The sequence below is a fragment of the Danio aesculapii genome, chromosome 13, assembly GCF_903798145.1.
Source record: "Danio aesculapii chromosome 13, fDanAes4.1, whole genome shotgun sequence".
Taxonomy (NCBI): Eukaryota; Metazoa; Chordata; class Actinopteri; order Cypriniformes; family Danionidae; genus Danio; species Danio aesculapii.
Window position 1 is genome coordinate 30168686 of NC_079447.1, and position 25488 is coordinate 30194173.

Genomic DNA, 25488 nt, shown 5'->3' on the forward strand with positions numbered 1-25488 from the left:
TTGCCAAATACGAAAAAAATATAACCAGCATGAGTTTGGTGATGGAACAGTTTATTTAACATGTATTAAATTAGGAAATGTTATTTAAAGTGTTAAAATACACTGTAATTTAACACGCATTCTATTTTAAGAATAAGACGACAGTGAAAAGGCTAGTTGTAAGACGTTTTAAAAATGTAAGGTCTGTACCTTTAACATGACCCGTATCTTTAGGGTCAAAGTCTAACTTGCTTTCAAACACTGCTCTAAAACATAACTAAAAGATCCTAGAATAGAGCTGAAGAGCTGTAACAAATGGAGATTCCAATCTTTACTGTTGATGCCTTTACTAATGTGCCTTTCAAAGGCAATCCTGCTGCAGTTTGTCTCATAGAAAATGTAAGTATCAACCGACACAAGTTTTCTGCTATCAGATTAGTTATCAATAAAATCTAACATGCTACGAACACGGCTCGTGTAAATTCTATTACATGCTTGTCTGTAATGCATTTAGGAGCTGCAAGATGATCTTTATCAGAGCATTGCTTCTGAGATGAATTTATCAGAGACTGCTTTCGTCATTAAACACAAATCTATGGATTTTTCCACAGGTCTGATTTATATAATCTGCTTAAGAACTTTTTACTGATTTCCACAAGTTTAAATTCCTATTTATTTATTGTTTAAATGTGTGTTGAAAGGTTCAAGGTTTGGATTACGCTGGTTTACCCCCAAAAGTGAGGTTGCACTATGTGGACATGCAACACTGGCCTCATCAGCAGTGCTCTTTTACCTTAAAAGTAAGAAAGGCTTGCATCTGTGTTCATCTTTTAACAGAGATAATGGACAGTGACCGTTATAAACTCTCAATATAAATTCACAGAAAACATCAATCCTTTTGTGGTGTTTGAGACTATGAGTGGGGAGCTTTGTGTCCGTCGTCATGAAGACTCAATAATAATGGACTTCCCTTTAAACAAACCACAGCCACAGGTACGACAAGACCAAATTTGTTGATTTAAAAGTAATAGATACAGTTTTCAAAATTAACCAAGAACTGGCACTTGGTTTACACATTCATTAAGTTTTGTACATTTAATTTACAGGATCAATGTGAATTCAAGCATCTTTTAACGGTAACACTGTCAGTTAGTCATTTTATTTTAGTGTGACAAATTTAGTTCGTCAACTAATTTATTTATTTTTTTACATTCTCAGGCTGTTGTAGGAGATTTACCCATTGAGTGTGTGTGCTACAGTCCAACCACAAAGAAACTGATGATTCGCCTGGCTGACACATGCGACAGGTAAATCTGGACATTTTATCAAAACAATTTCATCCTGATAAAAAAGTTCAGTACATAATGAACATTCAGTTCTACAGAATGCTGGTTTAGTTAGTTGGTTGAATAAAAATTCAGTTCAGGTCAAATCTAATTTCATTCTTTAAAGATGTAATTCACTGTAGGGTAGCTCTGCCAACTTCATCACAATGGAACCAAAACTGGCACCAAGTGGAAGAAATTGATGCAATTTAGGGGAAATTACTTATGATTAGTGATTAGTCATGCTTTGTCCAAACAAAAGAATGAAAAGACAGCTTCAGTCCAGTCAGAAGTGGACAATCACAGGCAGGCCAGTCAAGTACATGTCTCCTCTTCAGCCATGACTTTGTAAAGCGTGCAGAATTTGGTAAAATATTCATGGACGTCCCTGGAAAAGGCAGCTGCATATTGTGTCCCAAAATCTTGATGTGCTTTTCAGCATTAATGATGCCATCAAAGAAGTGCAGGTTACATTGCCAAGTACACTGACACAACTCCATACCAAGACAGACCCTGGCTTTTGGACTTGCTGCTGGAAACAGTCTGGATGATGGCTTTCTTCTTTTGTCTAGAGCACACAGCGTCCATTTCTTCATTTCTTTCTTATCATTTAATTATGATATGCACTGTTGAAGGTGAAAAATTCCAAATGTCTTACTATCTTTCTTTGAGAAACATTGTTTTTAAACATTTCAATAATTTTCTCACGCATCTGTTGGAAAATTGGTGTTTCTCAGCCCATCTTTGCTCCTAAAGGACTAGACCATTCTTGGATGCTGCTTTTGTACCAATCCTAATTACAATCACCTGTTGACATCACCTGTTTCAAATCACACCGTTAACCAATTTACCTGATTACTAGCCCTTCATTGCTCCCGTCCAACCTTTTTTGGAATGTGTTGCAGGTCTGAATGACAGGAAAGGATGTGTATTTACAAATAAAAAAGGAAGTTGACCAGACAAAACATGAAATATTTTGTGTTCATATTGTCTGCAATAAAATACAAGTCAAAGTGAATTTGGAAATTTCTACTTTATTTGCATAATGTCCCAAGCTTTTCTGATTTTGGGTTGGTAGGTCATTTGTAACTCTGTTGATGGCCGTTTCAGTGCATTGAAAATGTTTAAAAATCCTAACCAGATTGAAGTTTTATCAAAGAAAAAAAACAATTGTTTAGATATATCTTTTTTCTGGTATCTTAAATAAAAAAATGCAGATTAAAAGAAATTTAAGACAGGGGGTTAAAAATGTTTAACAAGCACTCAGAGAAATTTACAATTTACCATACATGCAAAATGTTCTGACGTGTTGTTGATTGTTGGCAGATCTGATCTTGTGTCTCTGAGGCCAGAGGCAGAGTCTCTTCTGAGATCTGAAACCACTGGCAAGATAAAAAGTGTTGTTGTAACACTGAAAGGGGCTCAGAATGCTCAGCCTGGATATGACTTCTACTCCCGCAACTTTGCACCCTGGGTTGGAATCCCTGAAGATCCAGTCACTGGTGAGGAAAACATTTCAAAACTGGTTTGAGAGTAAGAACGTGTACATTATATGCATGAAAAATCAATGTTTGGTGGCAATGTTCAGTGGCTCATTAAACAACTTCATTTTCAAAAGGATCTGCACATACAGTTCTTGCTGGCTACTGGTCTGAGAAGCTAAAGAAAAAGAAAATGTTGGGTAAATAATAACAGCTTTTCTTTCACCGCAACATAAACACTGATAAAGTTGGCCAGAGTAGAATGGTAATGAATACATTCTGTAGTTAAAAATAAATATGAGAATAAATGATCACAGACTTTTTGGTTTGGCAGAAAAAGCCCTTTAACTGCTGTATTTCTTATGTTCAGCTTACCAGTGCTCTAGTCGAGGTGGAGAGCTGAAGCTGGAGATAAGAGACGATGGCCGACTGGACATCACTGGTCAAGCGCAGATCATTCTTCAGGGAACTCTTAAAATCTAAATAACTGACTGATGAAATTTGAGGATAAGCTTTCAGTGAAATCTGCTGCATTTAATCTTCACTTTATATTAACGCAGTCTAGGTTACATGCCCTTTAATAAGATCTTAATGTATAAAATATTTTTTGTTCATCTTGTGTTAATTCAAACACATTTTAGGGAAAAACTAAACCCAAAAGTATTAATTGGTGAAATCTTTTATTAAACAAAACCTTAAAATACTGAAAAATGTAAGAAACAACAGTAAAAAAAATACACAAATATAAATATATACATTTATAAATTTATATGTATATATAAAAATGCACGTTCAAAACGGTCTAGACACCACATGGATAAAACTATAATGAATTTAAAAATGAGACATGAGGTAGAAATTAATTGCGTAGGTCAGTCATGAGGGCAACTATGTTAACAGTACAGTACAGTTATTCTGAATCGTATGTATTATTTCACTTGTGTTTTTCAAGTAACTGGTTCACAGCATTATCTTTGTGATGTACCACACGGTTTACAAGAGGTTTTATTTTTATCAGAAGATGACTCCGGGTAGTCCCTCATGTGCAGCAGGAGGTAGCTGGAAGATGTGACTTCAGTTAAGGAGAATTTTAAAATATGAAAAAGCAAAATAAATGTCATTTAAAAAGCCTGAATAAACCTGTGATGAGATTCTGGCATGTTACTTCAGCTGTGAAGGATATCATATCTTCCTGTTGAAGGTGGCAGAGAAGTTTCTCCAGCGGTGCGTACCGGCGAAGAGTGGGAGCAGAGCCCAGCATGAGGAGCTTGTGTTTGGCTCTAGTGATGGCCACATTCAGCCTACGCCAGTCCTGGAGCAACTCTCCCAGCTGAAAAGTTATGCAAATTTGTTACAAACCTACATTCCAAAAAATACTTTGTTTAAACTACTCATTTAAAATAGGCTGAAGCAACAATTCTTTCGTTTATTTTGGGACAACTTAATTGGTTATTTTTAATCCACTTAAATTTGTAAAATCTAATAAGGTAATAGGTTAACTTAATTCCTTTATGTTATCCCAACACAAATGGATTGTGTGGGACACGGGATTGTTTACAGTGTACACTGCTTTGAAAAAATTAAGAACTTTAAAGACCAAATATTACATGCATATTAATAAAAGTACTGGCTGTTTGTTATTACTTATAAAGTACATATTATGCATGATCTTATTGTACATCCACAATTATTAATAATTGCCTTAACTATAAATAAGAGGAAAATTAGAGATTTAATGATTAAAAAGCCATAATAAAGGTTTTTTTAATAGGGAGAATAAAAAAAATATTAATTGAATATTACAGGCATTGACAGAACTTCTCTTTATCATATATATATATATATATCTATTAGGGATGTAACAATTCACCTGACTCACGATTTGATACAATTCATGATACTAATCTCACGATACGATTTAGTCATGATATTCTGTTCGAAACAAATTTAAGGAGAAGAGCCCTTTCATTTTTTTCTTAATTGCTGCACTTTTTTTTTTTGCAAAATAACATTTTCAACCTATAACCAAACTGCTATTTAAAAAACAAATAATAAAAAAGCAAAGATACAAATTAAAGCAGACTTATAAATATAAACAAACTAAAACGAAATCAGCATATCTCTGTTTTCTGATAAAAGCTGAGGTCTGAGCAAGCGGAGCTGCAAATCATCCGGCCCGCATTGGCTGATTAATAGTTTTTTTTGCATATAGATGTGCGCGACAATAGTTTTTCACTGTGCTGACTGTTTATGTGCATCATATTCATTGTTCTGTCAGTGTAATAAACATTTTTTCACAGTATTTGCACACAGTTTGTGTTTGTCTGGCACACTTCACTGCTGTCATTTGACTCTGCTGGCCCACCTCTTGCTCGCCGATGATGTGCAGGTAAATCGAGTTTGCACCTATAAAAAAAGCGCCACCTCTGTTCAATAAAATGTACAGCGATTCGTTCAACATTTCTACCGGTTTGAATTATCACAATTCGATTTTCAACCAGCTCACGGTGAATCGTTACATCCCTAATATCTGTCAGAAATATTTGCGGTTTTACAGAGTTAACATATTTACAGTAAAAAATATATACTGCTAATACACTTGTGTACAGTCCCAAAATATGATATCATTGTAATACAGTTATTAACACTTTGATACATTTATTTGTTGTTTGTAATTCGTCTACATCTATTATAAGCAGGTTCTGATGAGAAAGTCACATGATAAATCAAAGCTCACCAAAAGCAGCTTTTCCTCAATCTGAGGTGGTTAACACTAGTGTACAGAAGGTGCCTTTGTGAAGAAAATTTGTGAAGAGTAGGAGCTTTGAGCCCAAGAGCTTTGGGACACACGACTTTACAATTGCTTCAATCATGGATTGTTCTGTTGCTTAGTTACATTCATTTAGTCACTGTTTAAACGCCCTGTCCATCATCCCTTGGTTACGTCCTCCACATTTCTTTTATATTTAATTTCCTACTGTGCTGAAGATGAAGTGCTACATTAAACTTCCATTCACAGGAGTTTCATGCAAAAAAATTTACTGAATGCTTTTGCTGCCATAATGATGCATATTTGTTTATAAAAGTTCACAATGTTGTAATAGATTAAATATAACACGGATAATGTCAGGGTGGATGCCAATTATGAAACATTTAAACCCCTTTTCTCTTTATCATTAGTTTGCCACATCTGTCATGTTTGTAGTTTTATTTGAACCTTCATTCAATGTGCAGTGTGTTGTAGGCAATATGAGCCATTAGAGCACAGCGAGCACAGATCTGTACTTGGAATTTCTACCCGAATGTGTAATCACTTAAGTAACTACAATTCAAGTGATAACACTCATTTAAACACAATATAATTTGGCAATTAGACAATAGCAGGGCACACCAGACCTGTCCTGGTGGGCCGGTGTCCTGCAGATTTTAGCTCTAACCCAAATGAAACACCTGAACAAGCTAATCAAGGTCTAAAGCTGCGGTCACTGCTCTTTTCCCCTCATAGACTTCCATTCATACACATGGGAATGCGATAGACCTGAAACGCAAGCTCGTGCGACAATTTTCACAGTTCACTGCATTGGAAAGTTCAAGCTTGGCGAACTCTGACCTACGAAATCACATCATGTGGCTACGTGAGACCGATCAAACCATGACCTCTCTGTACAGAAATTTTAAATATGGACCAATCGCTCACTTTTTTAATGTCTAATCATCTTGTTGAATCCCCCTATCTTTGCAGCGCCATACAACAGAATTTTGCAAGCTCAAACTCTAGTGTGACCTCGGCATTACTGGGTATACTTGAAACTTCCAGGCAGGTGTGTAGAGGGAATCTAGAGCTAAACTCTTCAGGACACCAGCCCTCCAGAACAAAGCCTGGTGACCCCTGCTATAGATGATGGATATTATGCAAATGTTTGTGCAGGGATAACTCCGATTATGCTACACTTTGCTGATAATAACAACAATAACAGACACTTTCAATAATTTGTTTTCAGTAATGAGGCCACTTACATTGCCCTCAGCATTACTTCTAACAAAGGACACGATGATGACGCTCTTGTCACGTCCTTGGTATTTGTCCACAGTGTTGACTTCAAGTGCTTTAAAGGCATCTCCCTGCAGCAGACTGGAGATAACTTTCAGCTGTTGTCGATATGGAGCGATAACTCCAATATCACATGCTCTGCATCCAGCCTGCAAACACATTATATTCAACCATTAGAGAAAAAAAAGATGGGATTTCTCTGCATTTCATACAACAAATGGCATGTTCAAACCTTGAGCAGCAGGGTGACAAGGGCTTGTACTAAAACAGCTTCGGTGTGATTGCTGATCCCACTTTTCTCCACAGTTTCAGGGGCAGGAACCTGCAAATAAAGAAGTACATCATATAACAATGAAAAAGCAAGAAAAGCAGGTTTGGGATTCCATGAGAGGCAATAAAGGTTCAGATTTAGAGACCAAGTTGCTGCATGTCAACAAAAAAACATGCCCTCCTATTGCTGTTGCTTTAATATTATGGCTAGACTGCAAATCTGGAAATGCCATCAGAAAATGCAAAAATGACAATTATTAGCAAAAAATAAATAAATAAACTGAAATGGTGAATAGTGTTACTACTTATACTACAGATTGCCATTAAATCATTGAATTTCTCACACATTATTTGAATTTACAAACAATAGATCTGGTTCATAATAAGTATTTTGGATAGAAAAGAGTTTCAACAGATTAAATATCACTTCATGAACCACTGACATGGTCTGTTACTAAATAAGAACAACAGTTTCGAACTCCTCTCCTTTATTGCATGACCACCATGGCCGTTCCCCAACAAAATAACTCCCGATCACCCCAGAAATCCTCACTTTTCTTCCCATGTGCTACATACACATTAATGATCGTCATAACCAAAAATTTAACTTAACAGGTCTTCAGTTCTATTGTTTTTTTTCCACCAGAAAGCCACTTTTGATAAGCTGAACATTTTAACTTGGTTGCATTGCTGGTTACCCAGGTCATCTACAATAAAATTTCTTCTTCTTTCAAAACAAATGGGACCATGTCATTTTGTTGCTTGTTATGAATTGGGTTTTAAAAAAAAAGAAAAGAAAGAAATGACAGACTGACCTCAGAGGTGTCCAGGAAACAGACAGGGCTGTTAGGCTCCAGTGTAGCCTGGACCCAAGCACTGTACTGCGGCTGACACGCGTACAGCTCCAGCTCCTCCTCAGCCTGAGCTCTACTGGGCAGCTGAAGCACAGCGTTTGCCGTCTTCTCAGAGCCACACTCCAGCCGGCCCTCATACATCAGAGCATTACTTAGAGACATGATCGCACTGCAGGACACAAAACAACAAGTGTTGGAGCTGCACAGTCAGAGATGGATGTTGTGAAAAATACTACAGATATTTCAGATTTTAAAAGCTTAGTTTATAAAGTTAAACGTGCAAATGGTCTGTTTACACAATGATCTCTATGAAAACTTGATTTGGATCTGGAAGATGCTGAGGCTTGATTTTTGTCTGGAAGATGATGAACACCATTTAATGCAGAGGTAATTAGTTTTGTATCGAGGTGGTTTTCTACCTTCATGTTGTGCATTAATTGATTTTTTCATGCACAGCTAGCGATAGATTATCCCTTACTGATGCTATTAAACAACCATATAAAAGTGAATTTTAAATGTCAGACTCACCTGTTCATCCTGTACTGCACATTCAGCTGAACAACTGCATCCCTGTGGTGTTCCAGACGTTTGAACAAACTCTCATCCATGCCCAATGACCTAAGTAAAAACAAATAATAAAAAAACACATGCAATTTTAAATTGGCGCAAAGGTTTTGACAAAAAAAAACGAGTTAGGCTATTAAGATGATATTATTATTACTTTTTAGTCACAAAAATGAAAAAGCTAACACAAACTGTAAAATGTTATCATTATTATTATTACATATTTATTGCCACATCAGCAACTTATGGCTATTTCGTGGCCAAATGGATATACATTAAAATATTACATGATAAAAACAAATTCGTATTATATTTAAAAAAAAAAAAAAAAAAAAAAAAAAAAAAATTACTTAGACAAATATATAAAATATAAATAGATAAAATTTACAAAAAAATGTATTAAAAGTTAAATATGATTTTTCAGCTCTATTTTTGATTTTAAAAAAAAAGTAAAACTCTTCCTGGTGGTACCTTTTTAAAAATGTCCATCAAAGTACTCTCCTTATAAAAATTTTGTCTAATGGAATTTAAACTTCTACATTACAACAAAATATGTTTGATGGTAATAGCAGTCTGGCAGTTATTACATTTAGGTGATTCTTCGTTATTTAATAAATATGAATGTGTCAACCTAGAATGTCCAATTCGACAAGGTCATTTTCGGGTTAATTTCATATAATTTGTTGATGCAGTTGTCCCATTCTCTTTGCCATGTTTCGTTTATGTACAAATTTATGGTGGGTTTCAAGTCATCAGGAGGAATTAAACATTCGGTCACATTCAAGGAGATAGCCTTTTTTGCAGTTTCATCTGCCAGTTCATTTCCACGTAGTCCCATATGACCTGGAATCGAACAGAAGATCATGTTGAACTTCTGATTTTCTAGTGTTGTCATTTTCTTTAAAATCATGGACATTATGGTGTGATCACACTTAGAAGCTTCAAGTGCTTAAAGACAGGATTTGGAATCTGTGCAAATTAAAAAGTTACGATGCTGTGTCCTTTCCATTCTATCTAATGCCATATTTATTGCATAAGCTTCTGCTGTGTAAATTAAACTTTCTCCTGGAATCCGAGTACCAAAGACATCATCTTTAAACACTACAGCTGCTGTTACTCCTTTGTCTGTTTTTGATCCATCTGTATATATGTGTTCATGATGAGGGAGACTGTCTGTTATTTGTTTGAATTCCTGTTTGTATTCATTTGGGTGAGTCAAGGACTTCTTCTGTTTGGTTAAGTTCCATAAGATTCTTATTTTCGTGTTGCACCAAGGAGGAATATGGCTCAAATCAGGTAATGAAAGTTTTTCCATATTAACACCCATATTCTTCAAGTGGGGTTTCATACGCATTCCAAAAGGACTGATATAATTGGGTCTGTCTTCATACAATTTTAAATATTCAGGGTATTCAAATGTTCAAGAAAATCTTTCAGAAGTTCACCTGAATGAGGACAGAAAACATTACCTGGCTTCAGCATTCTGCACAATAGGAGGAAGCTGTTGATGATCTCCCACCAGAACAAAGCGCTGGGCGTAGAACAGTGGACCCAAACACACAGGCTGACTGATCTGAGATGCCTCGTCCACGATGCAAAAGTCAAAGCGCCTGCGGCTGAAAATGGGGTGTTTTATACCCATACAGGTGGTGGCCACGATCAGCTAAAAAAAAAAAAAAAAGAACAATTTGTTGACATTCACAAGAGAGTTTGGATTTTCTTTTCAGATTGTGCAAAAATAGCAAAATCTAGAACAATTAAAATGGTTTCATAATACATTATTAATACAAATATGTTCAGGTCAAGTAGGATTTCCTATGGAAATGAATGCAAGAACATATTACAAGATCAAAAGCAACAGTAAAGATTATTTGTGACCCTACAAAACCAGTGTTATGTTGCATGGATATATTTTTGGCAGCACGTCAAGATTATCTAAATGATTTTTAACGGAAAAACTCATGAGAACATTATGCAAAAAAATCCTACCATAAATTTATCAAAACCCTTTTTAATTGAAAAAGTAATATGAATCGCTTAATTTGGACAATTTTAAAAGGCTTTTTTTTAACCTTCAGATTTTCTAACAGATCTAACAGAATCTTGGCCAAAAATTGGCATATCCTAAAAAGGCATACTTCAAAGGAAAAGCTTATTTATTCCGTTTTTAGTTGCGTTATAAAGCTCAATTAAAAGAAATACACTAATTACTGGTTTTGTGGTCCAGTTTCACATTCATGTTTCTAAATGTTTCTATATCAGATAACACCAGTTCTTTCAAAGGATCAAGTCACACTTAAAGCTGGAGTAATGATGCTGAAAATTAAGATTTGCATGAAAGGAGGTAAATAATTTTTAAATATTAAACCAAAATTTGATTTGTATCATAAGTCACAGTGTTACCGTTTTTACAGTAATGCAAATCTCGGTAATCATAAGAGACTTCTTTTAAAACTTGTTAAATCTCAATGGCAATGCGTGTATATTGTAAACTACAAGAGACTGAGTGGGTGTTAAGATGCCTTACCTCTTTGTTGTACAGTTGTTCCAGCTCCTCTAGAGTTTGGATGCCTTTGGCACGGCATGACTCCTCTGTGAAAGGCAGGATCTCATGATGCACTTTTTGAGGTCGACCCAGTCTCAGAAAGCCGATCTTAAACCTCTTCAGTTTCAGCAGGATGTTGTCCACAGCAGAGTGAGTGTAGCTAGTCAGAAGAACACTGAAGCCACAAGCGTGGAGAATTCGCACCTAAAAGGAGAAAGTGCCAAATAAAGGTCACATTAACATTCATTTGAAGTAAAAGGCATGTGAAGAAAATGACTTTTTAGTGCAAAAAAACTTGGCTGACTTCAAGTCAAATAAAAAGTCTTGTATAAAGACCAAATATTTTGCCCAAAAGTCGTATGCATCAGCTAGCGACTAAATATAATAATTTCAAATCATGATGAGCTCACCAATGTACAGATGGTGGTGGTTTTCCCAGTACCCGGCATTCCCACAATAAGCGTGTAATCTTTAGAGAGAAGCACTTTTTTCATGGCTTGTTTCTGGGGTTTGTTGAGTCCTGAGAGGCAGCATATGATTAAAACTCATTAAGTAGGAGCGGAGAAGCTCTATTATTCAAATTAGCACATCAAGGACACGCTTGAAAGCAGCTCACTGCAAAAAAAAGTCAGCTTATTGCTATTAAATGTGATAAGATTCTCGGGTGAAGGCAGCTTATGAACGCACCTTTCAGAATACTGGCCACAATGTCCTTGGCATCTCGTGGCAAAACGCTGCTGAGGCTGTCAATGAACTGAGGAGGCCTGAATTCCACAATCAACTCTCTCAGTCTTTCACTGCATAAAAATAAACATATTTAGCTTGAATTAGGAACAAAAACTATAGCAGATGGAAAAGAAGATGGAAAACAGAACCAAGGTTATGTTCAGACCTGGTTGGAGTGTTTTCCATTAACATAGAAAGGTTTCCGAGATGAGTGTTAAGACCACCTGCACCTTCATCCTGGTCCAGTCGGAAAACAGTGTTTGAGGAATACTTGGAAAGGTTTCTGCAACAATGTGAATGTAGATTTAAGGTATTTTGTAGCCTTTAAGATTCTGGTAATTATAAAGAACAAAAATCATGAGGAAATAATTACTTGTCCAGAGAGCAAGTCACTCGGTTGACTGCAATTTCTGTGACGTATCCGGTGGACAGGCCTATGAGCACGGAGTCCTGATCACTGACAACAATCCTATCACCCACTATGAGGCCCGTTAGAGTCTGCTCGCCCTCCTTCCTCTCAAAGCTGTGCTTGTAGACACCATCAGACAGAACGCTAACGCCTCCAGCTAACCGCATGTTACCCACACAGCCACCACTTTTCTCCCTGAGAACAAACAACATAAGAACAGGGATGCAATTAACAGCAAAAGCACTTCATTAATTCTATCAAACACTGTTTATCTTTTTAGGATCTTAAATGTATGAAAATGTTTTTAAATGGTTTATTCCAAATCTTGGAAAAGATAATATTATAGAATGAACTATTTAATTCAAGTTGAACCTATTTCCCATTTAATTGTTCTATGAAAATGTACTGATCAATGTCTACATGAGAGTACAGTGTTTCCCACAGGTATGAAATATACTTGCAGTGGTAGCCGGGTTGATATACACCTTTTAACCATGGCACATAAATGGTTAACTACATGTAAAAGAAAAAAAAGGGGGATTTTTTACATTATTTTTATTCATTACGGCACACCGTTTCTTTACAATGGGTTAAAGTTGAGTTGTTGTTTTTTAAAGCCTGTTAAAGTCGAAAAAAAAAAATCCACTATTTCTCTTTTATGCTTTTCTATAGCTATGTGCACCCACTGGTTGCATTTTTAAGTCCCATAAAAGGAGCATCTCTGTGGGTATCTTCAGGCGCAATGAGATGGGGGAGTGTTTACAGTTCTTGCACACACTGAACCAGCAGTACAAAACGAGTAAGGTCGGGAGAAGATTTTCCTATCATTAATCGATCGCAGATGTTTGGTTACCTTGGGCTAATACAAAAAAAAAAAAGTGTAAAATAATAATAGAAAAAAAAAAATATCACCAAATAAACTTGGGCAGCCATTAATATACCTGGGTGACCCGCCCAAGCAAAGTCTATGTGTGGGAAGCCCTGAAGTAAATGTGCTTTGCTTTAACCTTCTCAATTTATATGGATTGCATTTACAATGCATTTTTAAAGTAAACAGACTGAACTTTGTTCGACAGCTATGGTGGGAGCTATACTGGAGAGAAAGAAATCACTCAGCTTTCACTGTAATATCTTTATTTGCCTTGGAATCAGTGTTGTAGTCCTAAAAAAAAGGTGGTGTACTATTACACCCGACCCAAATTTTAAATGAAAGTAGGCAAAGAAACGACGAATGTCAATGTTTCTTTGATTCATTAGCTTTATATTATATATATATATATATATATATATATATATATATATATATATATATATATATATATATATATATATATATATATATATATATATATATATATATATATATATAAGCTAGCCTTGGCAATTGGCTGTATGTATACAGTATGTAGCTTACAAGAATTTAGGTAACTTTTATTTAAGTTAACTCAATAGGGCCTGTGCATACATGGAAAGACAGCTTTTTTACTTACTTTCTTTACTGGCTTATTATTTTACATTTAATAGGTTTCTTTAAACATCAATCAGCCATTACTTTTCATTGTCACATTCGTGCATGCTTGTTTTAAACCAAACTATTAGGAGTTTGTCTTCTGCTGTCGCTATTATGTACTAGTAGTTACCCTTTTAAATCGCATATAGTTACGTGATTTATGAGTAGTTTTTGCCTCATCGTTTTTAGTGTTATATATATATATATATATAGTGCCGTTGCTTGTAGTGGTAGGCACGATTAAGACAAATGTGAAATACTGTTGTACAGGGGCGATTTTAGGATTTTCATTTTAGGGCGGATCAGGAACAGATCATTTTGGGGTAAACAAAGACAAGGGTATATAAATTTACACACATATACATTTTTAAGTAAGAATTTACAATAATACATTAAAAAATTAGGAAAGTTTAATCAGAAAAATAAGTGAGTATACCGAGGGTATACTCAATTATTGATCCCTTAGAAGTGGTAATACCCAAACAGCTCGTGGAAAAAAGTAAGCAGACTGAGTATACGTGCTTATAGCAAGGACTACACCACTGCTTGGAATGACATTAGAGCGAGTAAATGATAAAAGTATTAGAATTTTTCTGTGAATGAATAACTAACATTTTCTAAAACACCCACCTCTGTTGGGCAGTCTGAAGCCAGATATTACGCCGACCTCCTTTATTCTCCATGGTGAGAGCCTCCAGTGAGCAGAGCAGCAGCCAGTGGCTAAAGTACTGGAGGTGCACCTGGTTGAGGTGTTCACTCTCTGACTGCACAAAGGCCTGTGGATCTTCACCGCACTTCTCCACAGGATCTCTCTCTACAGCTCTAAACAAATGATACATTTCAGCTGCAGCTCAATGACATTAAAGAACTGTTTGAGGATTCATTTGTGTGGAGAACATGCAAAGATTAGAAAATGGCACCTGTTGTAAATTGCACAGTTCCTTTTCTGAGGACAATATTTGCAAGTTTGCTGGTCAGATACAATGGCAGGCAATGGGACCATTTGACTTTTCCCATCCACCTTGATCAGGTTGTTGCCAATGTGATGGGCCAATGAGTTCCTTATTTTAATCAGCTCTATGATGAGGAAATACTGAAGGGTTAGTTAATCAAAAACATTACTTAGTCTCATGTCATTCCAAACCCATAAGCTGTTCATCCTCAGAACACAAATGAAGGCAAAACAGTTCATTATTATAAAAATTCAAGATTTTTAATTAAAGTTTTCTAAAGAAATGCAGTGACTTAATGAGCAGATTTAACTTGGGCCTTTATTCACATATAAACACACCTCATTGGTTCATCCAGAAGCTCAAATGTATTGGCCTGACAGGATTGAATGAACCTCATAACAAGCAAAAATGCTTGAGCTCCTGTGACCAAAACTGAGGGCTATAAACATTGTTTGCTGACAAATTATATCTAAATAAAATCTCTTGATTCAATTACTGAAGTAAATCACCTTTTTACCTCTTGATTGATGTTCTGAAGTGTCTAAGCGTTGGGTCAATAAACTTTAAATGTTAGATTAGCCATCTTATTTCACATATCAAAGGTGGATGAATGTCTTTTGTATTTGGAACAACATAAGGATACATAAAGGAAGACAGAATCTTCATTTCAGTGCTTTACAAACATAAACAATCTAACCTCTCCTATCCATGTGATTGCCCACAACAGGGTGTAGACTGCCAGTCTTTAAGTAGACAAGGAAACCAGCCTCTGGATCACAACGTCTAGCTGAGCTCATCAATGTGTACAGAATAACCTAAAATACAACAATACATCAAGCAACAAGTAATGTTTTATATACTGTTTACATATGTGATTGTGTTTTTTGTACCTGACTGCGATGCTCAATGGAGTTTGACTCTTTGCCAGTTTTCAGCTCCAGTGGCACGATTCTTTCCATGGGCTTCCTGCCTCTCCGGTGAATCTTAACTCCAGCTGTGACATCAATCTTGCCCTTCAGACCAAAACGTGGACACCAAATGTTCTCCTCAATGTCCACAAAATCAGTGATTGACACGCTACTGGAAGCATCTTGTTTGCTCAGAGCCCCATCACTAGGGCTAACAACAAAGAACCACACAAACCATTAACTTCATCCATAACATTAACTTGAAGAAACCAGAAAATGCTGACCGCAGACAGCTTGAAACATCCAATAAACACTTGTTAAAAGAAGTATATAAATAATACACTCACAGTTTTAGAGTCAGCTGTTTTTGTCCTGCCTGTGGGGAAGTGTGGAGGTATTGTTTTGCCCACTCAGATATAGAGGGAAGATATTCTTCAACTTCCTGTCTCATGTCAGCCTGAGTCAGCTTTAGACTGTACCTGATTTAATGAAACACGAAAAAAACACACACACAATATGTAGCCAGCAGTGTCATTTACATCCATTTGAAGGCAATAACATATCATACAGTATCACAATGGTCAAAAGCTGCTTTACCAGAATTTAAGACAAACAACTACAATTGGCAGCACAAGTTTGCCCATAAAGCTGGAGTTGACAGTTACAGGACAGTACTTACATTTGTCCGAGGTAGTTGGGGTTTCTTAAGGCCTCTGTCGCAAATGTCTGTATCTTCTCTGACGAGAAGTCTGAGGACATGGCTGCTTTTTGGAAGATATCATGAACTATTGTACCATTTAACATCTGCTTAGATCCACCATCAAATGCCTGTTTAAAAACAGCAACACCACACACAAAGATTTTTCAGTGTTGAAGAAAAGTTACCTTTAAAAGTATTAAATTACTTTAATAAACCTTACTCTTCTTACTCTTAAAAAACATTTTTTTTACATTACTTTCATTAAAATGTAACTTCCATATTTAGCATATATAAGCATATTAAATCTGGAAAACACTACAAGTTAGAATATTACAATAAATTTAAAGTTTAAAATGAGCTGCTTCACTAAACTGACAATAAACACTGAAATAAAAGCCGAGTTGACAATTAGACTTCACATTAGTCATTACAGATAATCACCAACTTGTTTCAACACCCATTGGGTGTTTTCATGGCAATTTATTCAAACATACCTTAAAGTGCTTTAAGTAATTTTTTGACTTTTCTAAAGCATTAAAATACCATATGTTTGCAGATATTTAAGAAACAGCAAAGTGAACATTCTTGTTTATCTGAAAAACAATGCTAAAGTCAGATATTCTGCTTTCAAAAATGTGAGTTACATGCTGGAAGCTGATCTTTGTTTTGTTTCTTTTAACCCGCCTTATGCCAGTTTAGCTAATTATATATCAGCACCCCCGGTTGCCTTGGTGGAAAACAGTGCATTTCATTCATTCATTTATTTATTCAGAAAGGCTTTCAAAGCATGCGTCTCGTGACTGAAATGCAACCTCCAGTGGACAGTAGCAGACTCCGAAATGAAACACTGATTCAGAGTTCTACATGAGGTGGTTATTAATTAGCAAATAATATAAATATTGCGAATGTAAACATTGGGCAAGCAGGTTTCATTGTAACTGCATGTCCTAACACGCTACGTGACGAGATTTGCAGTGATAAGCAATGTGGCTGTTTGCACCAGACGAAACATTGGTAACAAAGGTTGGTTAGGACAAAAACATATATCACGTGCCGTAGCCTTTGTTTAGAACACGATTTAAATCAGCCTTAAATCAGCCTTTAGGCTCAATAGTTAGGCACACTTCTGTTGATGTCGTCAACCTGGCAACATGCGCTTGCATGTGTTTGGATCCAGGAGTGCAATACCTACATACTACACCTATAACAATATGACAAAGTTGAGCTAAACTGCACATACATTTCTTCAACACACTTCTTTCTGCACGCACGCACACACACACATTACATTACCACACCTTGAACATCTCTCCCAGCACCCCTCGCCTCATACAGCGAATGCTGCTGGCAATGCTGGTCCCAGATATCAGCAGGTCAGGCAGAAGAACCAGGAAAGCAGAGTCTCTATCAATCATCCACAAGCCGGAAACACACTTCCCTTCTAAGTGAATGATGTCCCCTACAGTAACCGGACTACTTTCCCTACAGAAAAAGAAATAGAGAATCAATAGAAAGAACTTCTTTGAGAATCTCATTGAATCTCTCGCATAGGCAAATTTTATTTTGTACCAGCCATCTTTGAGAATGCATGTCTCTGTGGCCTGGCTCGTCTTTGAACAAGTGATGGTCAAGTGCTTCTCTGAGCAGCTTCTTGATGAGGTGACGTCCTGCACATCCAGCACCCAATATCGATTATGAACACCAGAGGCCAGCACAACATGCTCGGGTATGCCTTTGTTTTTTCTTGGAAAAAAGAAAAGGGAATTACATTAGGGGTGTGCGATATCGATTAAAAAAAGATTTCTTGAATCTTTATTAAAGAAATCCACAAAAACTTTCATTCATTTATTTTCTTTTTGGCTTAGTACATTTATTAATCAGGGGTTACCACAGCGGAATGAACCGCCAACTTTCCAGCATATGTTTTACGCAGCGGATGCCCTTCCAGCTGCAACCTAACTCTGGGGAACACCTATACACTCTTGCATTCACACCCACACATACATCATTCATTCATTTTCTCTTCGGCTTAGTCCCTTTATTAATCAGGTGTTACCACAGCGGAACGAACCGGCAACTTATCCAGCGTATGTTTTTCGCAGCGGATGCCCTTCCAGCTGCAACTCATCACTGCGAAACAGCCATACACACTCAATCACACACATACACTACGGACAATTTAGCTTACCCAATTCACCAATAGCACATGTATTTGGACTGTGGGGGGAAACCCAAGCGAACACGGGGAGAACATCCACACAGAAAGGTCAACTGATGCAGCTGGGGCTCGAACCAGAAACCTTCTTGCTGTGAGGTGACAGTGCTACCCAGCACTACCCTGTCACCTCAATAACGATTATTAAAAAATATTTTACTGACAATGTTGGTAGACAGTATCAATAATAATGCATGATTTTAGTAACTTTTAGTAGAACAACGCATGATTAATTGAATCATTCAATCAAATGATTCATTCAAAATGGCTGATTCATTTAGAAACTTAAGTGAAATCTTTACGATTGGATCCCTGACAGAAAAGAACAAGCAAATTAAGATTTTAATGGTCACTGTTTAAAATCAATATCATATTTGTGATTTTGCTTTTGCTAATTTAAAAAAAAAAAACAGCGTGACTTTACCCAAAATTGACAATTTTTCGCACACTCAGGTAGTTCTAAACTTTTATAAATGTCTTTTTTTTTTGTTTAACACAAAACAAAATATTCTAAAGAATGTAGAATAATAGTCATTGACATCCATAGTAGAAACAAAACACTATGGAAGTCAATGCATGTTTTTAATCAACGATATTCAGAAAAGACAAAAAACGAATTGTGAAAAAAGTAAAATGTTGAAATTAAGACATTTTAAAGCCCTGAACTAACCCAGTTTAAAATAAACTGGTATTTGTAAAGTATGAAAATAGCATGATTCTCCACTTGCGTAACGGACTCTCCACTTGAGGAGAAAAGAGAGAGGAAAAAAAAAAAACATTTATTTTCTAAAAACAGAAACAAACAGACCTTTCTTTAAAAAATAGATCTTTGTTTTAAGTATAACTTTAAAAAAATGACTATAGTGAATAGGCATGGGCTGGTATTAGAATCTGACGGTTTGATAAATAAAAATATCACAATTTCACGGTATCGTGATTACTGCTCTAAAATATATTCTTTTTAAATGTCTAGGTAAAAAACAACAAAAAAAAAATCCCCCTTTTCAACACAAAATATTTTATTTTGAGAAACATTTTAAATATTTCGAGCAGTAAACATGTCAGCCTAAATAATTTAAATGAATTATTTACTTCTACTGTCTTCATTTTTTTCAAAAACACAGATTTCTTTATAATTTAAAACAGCATCTTTGGGGAACCTTTCTGCTGGAGATACTGTTGTCCTAAAGAACAAATAAAAAGTCTTACATATACCATAGGAACGGTAGAGCAGAAAATGTTGGCGATTTTGAAACCTTGACTTTTCCTTTGTGTTCAATAGAAGAAAGCAACTCGGTGAGAAATAATGACAATTTTCATCTCTTTAACTTGAAAATATAAAAAAGACAATACAGGAGAGTTTTTTACTTCTATTACTTGAATTATGGCATTTGAAATAAAAGCTTAGATATTTGCACATAAACAGGATGGATAAAAGACTCACTCATGACTGAACTTCTTAGGTTTTGGTGCCTCCGATTTTTGCTCCATCCCTTCATCAAACCAATCGTCCATCAAATCGGCAAAATCGTCCTCAAATGGTACAGGCAAAGTCTTTCCATCAGCAATTTGTTCTTTCACTTGCAGCTCAGATGTATTTAAAGGTCTCTTCTTAGCAATTGGACAGTTGAGAAAAGTACCTTTTTCTTCAGTAGATCCATTTTGTATCCAAGAACTATACGACTTCACAAGATCAAAGTCATTTGTTCCAGAAATGGCACTCATGTCTGCCTCTGGCTTCACATTATAAGTAGGTGAATTCTCTTTCTCACTTGTACTGAAGCTCAGATGATGAGAGGATCTTCCTGAGACTTTTGAGAAACCATTCAATTTTCCATTCATTTTCAAACAAGGTCCAGTTGCCAGTCGGCTACCCACCAAACTAAAAGACTGGGCTTTGTTTTTTTTCTCAGGACTCTTAGAGAAAGCTTTTTGCAATATTTCAGGAAAATCATTTCGACTGGCCGCTGCTGAGCCTGTGCCACAATCATGCATTTTCTGATCTTGAGTAATCCTGGACCTCTTGGCACTCTGGATGTTTTCAGTGCTGTGCAACAACCTCTTTACAGAGCCTGAGTGATTAACACCATTCTTGAACTCAAAAGTGTCTTCTGACTCTGAACTGCTGTTTTTCTGTGACTGCAATAGCTTTCGTGCCTTCAGGCTAGGTTTAACCCTGACTCCTTTAGTATGTAGACCACGTGAAACAGGTGAGCGCTTCTCAAATGAAGTGTCTGAAGGCCTCTCGCTCCTCAGACTGTCAGGAGTCTCTGGGACAGCAGACGGGTTTGGGGAGCAAGGAACATTTTCGTCCTTCACAAACCAAGTTTTTAAAGAAACAGGGGATCTTGTAATTCCTACTTCACATTTTTTAGGTGACTTTACCGACACCTGAAAAGACAAAAAACGAATTGTGAAAAAAGCAAAATGCTAAAATTTTCAGAGCCCTGAAATAACCTAGCTCAAAATAAACTGGTATTTGTAAAATATGAAAATAACATGACTCTCCACTTGCATAACAGACTCTCCACTTGCTCTGATGAATGTAGTTTGTAAAAAAAAAAAAAAGTACATTTATTTTCTAAAAACAGACCTTTCTTTCAAAAATAGGTCTTTGTTTTAAGTATAACTTTAAAAAAAATGACTATTGTGGTATTTTCTAACTTGCTAAGCCCAATTTTACTTTTGGTTTTCTCAGAAAGTCTCCAGAATGTTTTCTACCTGCAAATCTATATGAAGCAACGATTTCATTACTTCTGAAGAAAGACAAGAATCCATTAGAATGTGGCTCATATCGTCCCATTTCCTTGTTAAACTGTGACTCTAAAAGGTTGGCCAAAAGTTTGGCTAAAATTTTATAAAGTTTTGTTGGTCAAATAATATCACATGATCAAACTGGCTTTATTCGGGATAGACATTATTTTTCTAATATTAGATGTCTTTTAAATATATTGTACTCTTTCCACTCAAACAGCCCAGAGGTGGTACCGTCACTTGACGCTGAAAAGGCATTTGACCGTGTTGAGTGGAGCTACCCATTTCAGGTACTCGGAAAATTTGGATTCGGCCCAATATTCATATCCTGGATTAAAATCTTATATGCTGCCCAAAGCTTCTGTACATACTAATAATGTTTTTTCTAAATATTTCAAACTTCAACGGGGTACAAGACAGGGTTGCCCCCTCTCGCCACTTTTATTTGCCATAGCTATTGAACCACTCGCAATTGCTATAAGGTCTAGTGCACTGGTTTGTGGTATCACCCGTGCCGGTATAATGCACAAAATATCTTTGTATGCAGATGATCTTCTTCTTTTTTTTATCTAACCCTCTTATCTCAATTCCTCAAATTCTCTCTATTTTTAGATACCTTTAGCAGTATCTCTGGGTATAAACTGAATTTCTGTAAAAGTGAACTGTTCCCATTGAACTCATCTTCTCTTCAGATTTCCTATTCAGACTTTCAGTTTAAGGTGGTTAGGAATCGTTTTAAATACTTGGGAATTCAGGTGACTCACAAATACTCTGATCTGTTTAAAGTTAATATTAGTCCCCTTTACAAATATGTTAAATCTGTTTTTGTGTCTTGGAAATGCCTTCCTTTGTCTTTGACAGGAAGGGTGAACATTATTAAAAAGAACATTCTTCCTATATTTTTATATCTTTTTCAATGTCTTCCTATATTTATACCAAAATCTTTTTTTTTGTCTTACATCGGAATATTTCTTCTTTCATTTGGAATAAGTCAAAACGAATTAATGAAAGTCATCTTATGAAACCAAATAATTTGGGTGGCCTAGCTTTAAAAAATTTTCAAACCTATTATTTATTATTTATTAATTATAAACTTGTTATATTGGGTACAGCAGGATTTGCAATTAAAGAATTTTTGTTGGGTGATGATGGAAGGCGCCTCCTGTAACCCAGCAACTTTAACCTCCTTTGTGCATCACTTCCCTTTAAACATTTTTCTTTAATTAAAAATAATCCAGTTGTTAAACTTTCATTGAAGATTTGGTTTCAGTTTCGTTCTGCTCTACACCTGAAAGACCTTTCTACTGTTGCTCCAATTTTTCGCAATGTATCTTTTCTACCCTCTTTAATGGACAGAGCCTTTAACATCTAAAGGGAACATGGTCTTATTACAGTTGATCAGCTATTAATAGTAATTTTGCATCTTTTACTCAACTTCAGGAAAAATTCGACCTACAAAATTCTCATTTATTTAGATACTTTCAGTTACAGAACTTTATCCATAAGCAGTTTTCTAATTTTCCCATTGTGCCAAATAAAAGTATACTTGAGGATATACTCAACCTTCATACCTCTTCAAAAGGGGTTATTTCTAAAATATTTACTATTATTAACATAAAACAGTCCCCCTCAACACGTACTGAGGGGTTTTTGGGAGGAAAAATTTAATTTAACAATTGAAGAAAATATCTGGGATCTTATTCTTGCACGAATACATTCATCATCAATAAATGCTAGGCATACTCTCATTCAATTCAAGGTCGTGCACAGAAAACACTGGTCTAGAACTAAACTGAATAAAATTTTCCCTGATCTTGACCCAACTTGCCTTCGCTTCACAACCGAACCAGCCACACTGTTACATACTTTCTGGTCTTGTTTGAAACTGTCTGTTTTTTTATGAGGAAAGTCTTCAAGTGTTTTTCTGCTGTATTTTCGTTGTCAATAGACCCAAACCCCTTAACGGCACTGTTTGAAATCCTGCCAGAACATGTTGAATTAAATTCATTACAGGCCGATAGCATAGCCTTTGCAACCTTACTTGCTAGAGGACTTATTCTTATGAATTGGAAGTCAGCAGCTCCCCCTTCTTATCGGCAATGGGTTTTTGATTTCTTACATGCTCTTCAAATGGAAAAGATTCCGTTCGCAATAAAACAAAAGCCAGAACAGTTCCACAAAGTCTGGAGCCCATTTCTAATTTTTTTTAAGGAGACAACTATATCTTAATTGCCTTTTCTTTTCTTTGTTTTTTATTATTCTTATTTTTGTTATCCTATGTTTGTATATCTTTGTGTATAAATGTGGTATTTTTACCTTTTATTTATATACTTAGTGTATAATTAAGAGTATAATTAAGTAAGAATGTTTTCCTGATAATTTTTTGTTTGGTAAATTTTGGTGAAAGTGCGTAAATCTATATGATGTATATTTTATTGTCTGACCTAAGATGAACCTAATAAAAATAAAATAATAAAAAAATTACTATTGTGAATAGGCATGGGCTGGTATAAGATTCTGTTGGTTTGATAACTTTGATTAAAAATATCACAATTTCACAGTATTGTGATTACTGCTCAAAAATATATTCTTTTTAAATGTCTAGGTGTAAAAAAACCCTTTTAACACAAAAGATTTTATTTTGAGGAACATTTAAAATAGTTTGGAAGAGTAAACATGTCAGCCTAAATAATTCAAATGAATTATTTACTTCTTCTGTCTTCATTTTTTTCAAAAACACTGATTTCTTTACAATTTAAAACGACATCTTTGGAGATCTTTTCTGGTGGAGATACTGTTGTCCTAAGAGAGAGAATTTAAATTTTATTGCCATTTCAGCTTCTATGGCTATGTCATGGCAAAAAACAAAAACAAAAAAAAACAGATCAAGTTTACCACGTTTAATAAATACTAATTTTCTATAATTATGAAAATATTCTAACAATTTAAAGTCATTAAAAGCAATAAATAACACACAAGGTAAAATGCATAAATAATAATAATAATAATAATTATTATTATTATTATAATGATAATATACAAGATAAAAATCTAAAAAAAACTATTTTAAGGTTTCCTTTTAATAAAAATTGTACAATTTTAGATGGAGTCACATTTATAAATACTTAATTTAAAGTCTGTCCAGATAAAAATTGTTGTCTGATAACATTAAAAATGGGGCATTCCACAAGAATATGTTTAACAGTTTGGTTTCTGTTGCATTATATACATTTTAGGGGTTCTTATCCTTTGAGTAAATGTTCATGCGCGAGTCTCGTGTGTCCAATCTTGTATAAACAATCTCATCATCTCTTGACTTAAAAAATAAATTAGATTTTCTTGCTATTTCTGGCTTCTTTTTTTTTTACTGTTGTCCTAAAGAACAAATAAAAAGTCTTACATATACCATAGGAAGGGTATAGCAGAAAATGTTGGCGATTTTGAAACCTTGACTTTTCCAAACCATGGTAAACCTTGAAAGTGGTTATCGTCCCACACCAAATAGTGAATTAATTTTAGATGTGCAAAAACAGTCTGTTTTAATGCGAATGGGTATTTAACATTATATTTAACAATAACATAACATTATTAACACAGCAATCAAATTAGCAGCCCAAATAAATTGGTTCTAACTAACGTTATTCATAAATAAAATGTAAGGAAAGTGAATCGTGATCATGGCTGTCAGTCTCTAACCTTCAAACATCCTTTTGTGTTGTACAGAATAAATATAGTTATGGATGTTTGTCATTGAGTAAATAATGACATATCATCATTTAAATCTTTAGGTGAACTGTCTCTGTCAGTCGTGTCCTTACCTTTGAGATGAAAAAGGAAGAAATGTTCGATTGAACTCCACTGACCATCTAAGATTAAAAGAAAAAGATGTTAGTTAACGCAACCAGATTTTCACACCTAAAAAGATCTTACAATATAGCAGCAAACGAATTGAATTAAATACTCACAGAAGATCGGCTGGATTTGCACTTCATCATCGTAGACGTGTGTGGTTAAATGACTGAAGGCGTTTTGTTCTTTGGAGAATAGCGTTACACTCATTCAAAAACTTCAAGCATCTCACATCACTGTGAAAGCTGCTCTAAAAGATGAACTTCGTACTGAAACTGATGACGTTATTCTTACAGCCAGACGGACATCTAAACGTACTCCCACATAAATTAAATGGAATTTCTAACGTAAATAACATTTGATGCATCTGTGCAGTGGAAACAGCGCAATCTCGA

At 35.4% G+C, this 25488-nt stretch overlaps 2 protein-coding genes across 2 annotated transcripts; one reads left to right on the forward strand and one right to left on the reverse strand.

Moving 5' to 3' along the window:
- Window positions 1–127: 127 nt before the first annotated feature.
- On the forward strand, window positions 128–3655 carry LOC130239647 (phenazine biosynthesis-like domain-containing protein). Its single transcript, XM_056470933.1, has 9 exons — window positions 128–378; window positions 494–590; window positions 681–779; window positions 863–972; window positions 1086–1115; window positions 1198–1286; window positions 2631–2806; window positions 2923–2985; window positions 3156–3655. The coding sequence occupies exons 1-9, from the start codon at window positions 295–297 to the stop codon at window positions 3266–3268; spliced, it is 861 nt and encodes a 286-aa protein (XP_056326908.1). The 5' UTR covers window positions 128–294; the 3' UTR covers window positions 3269–3655.
- On the reverse strand, window positions 3483–25488 carry dna2 (DNA replication helicase/nuclease 2). Its single transcript, XM_056470932.1, has 22 exons — window positions 25210–25488; window positions 25063–25110; window positions 19935–20881; window positions 17845–18018; window positions 17574–17757; window positions 16255–16403; window positions 15923–16054; window positions 15558–15786; window positions 15365–15482; window positions 14635–14791; window positions 14345–14536; window positions 12169–12399; window positions 11962–12078; window positions 11757–11866; window positions 11480–11589; window positions 11052–11273; window positions 9994–10187; window positions 8489–8578; window positions 7922–8129; window positions 7069–7158; window positions 6803–6985; window positions 3483–4115 (listed from the first exon to the last, which is right to left on the reverse strand). Exons 1-22 carry the CDS (start codon window positions 25237–25239, stop codon window positions 3903–3905), a joined length of 4128 nt encoding a protein of 1375 aa, XP_056326907.1. The 5' UTR covers window positions 25240–25488; the 3' UTR covers window positions 3483–3902.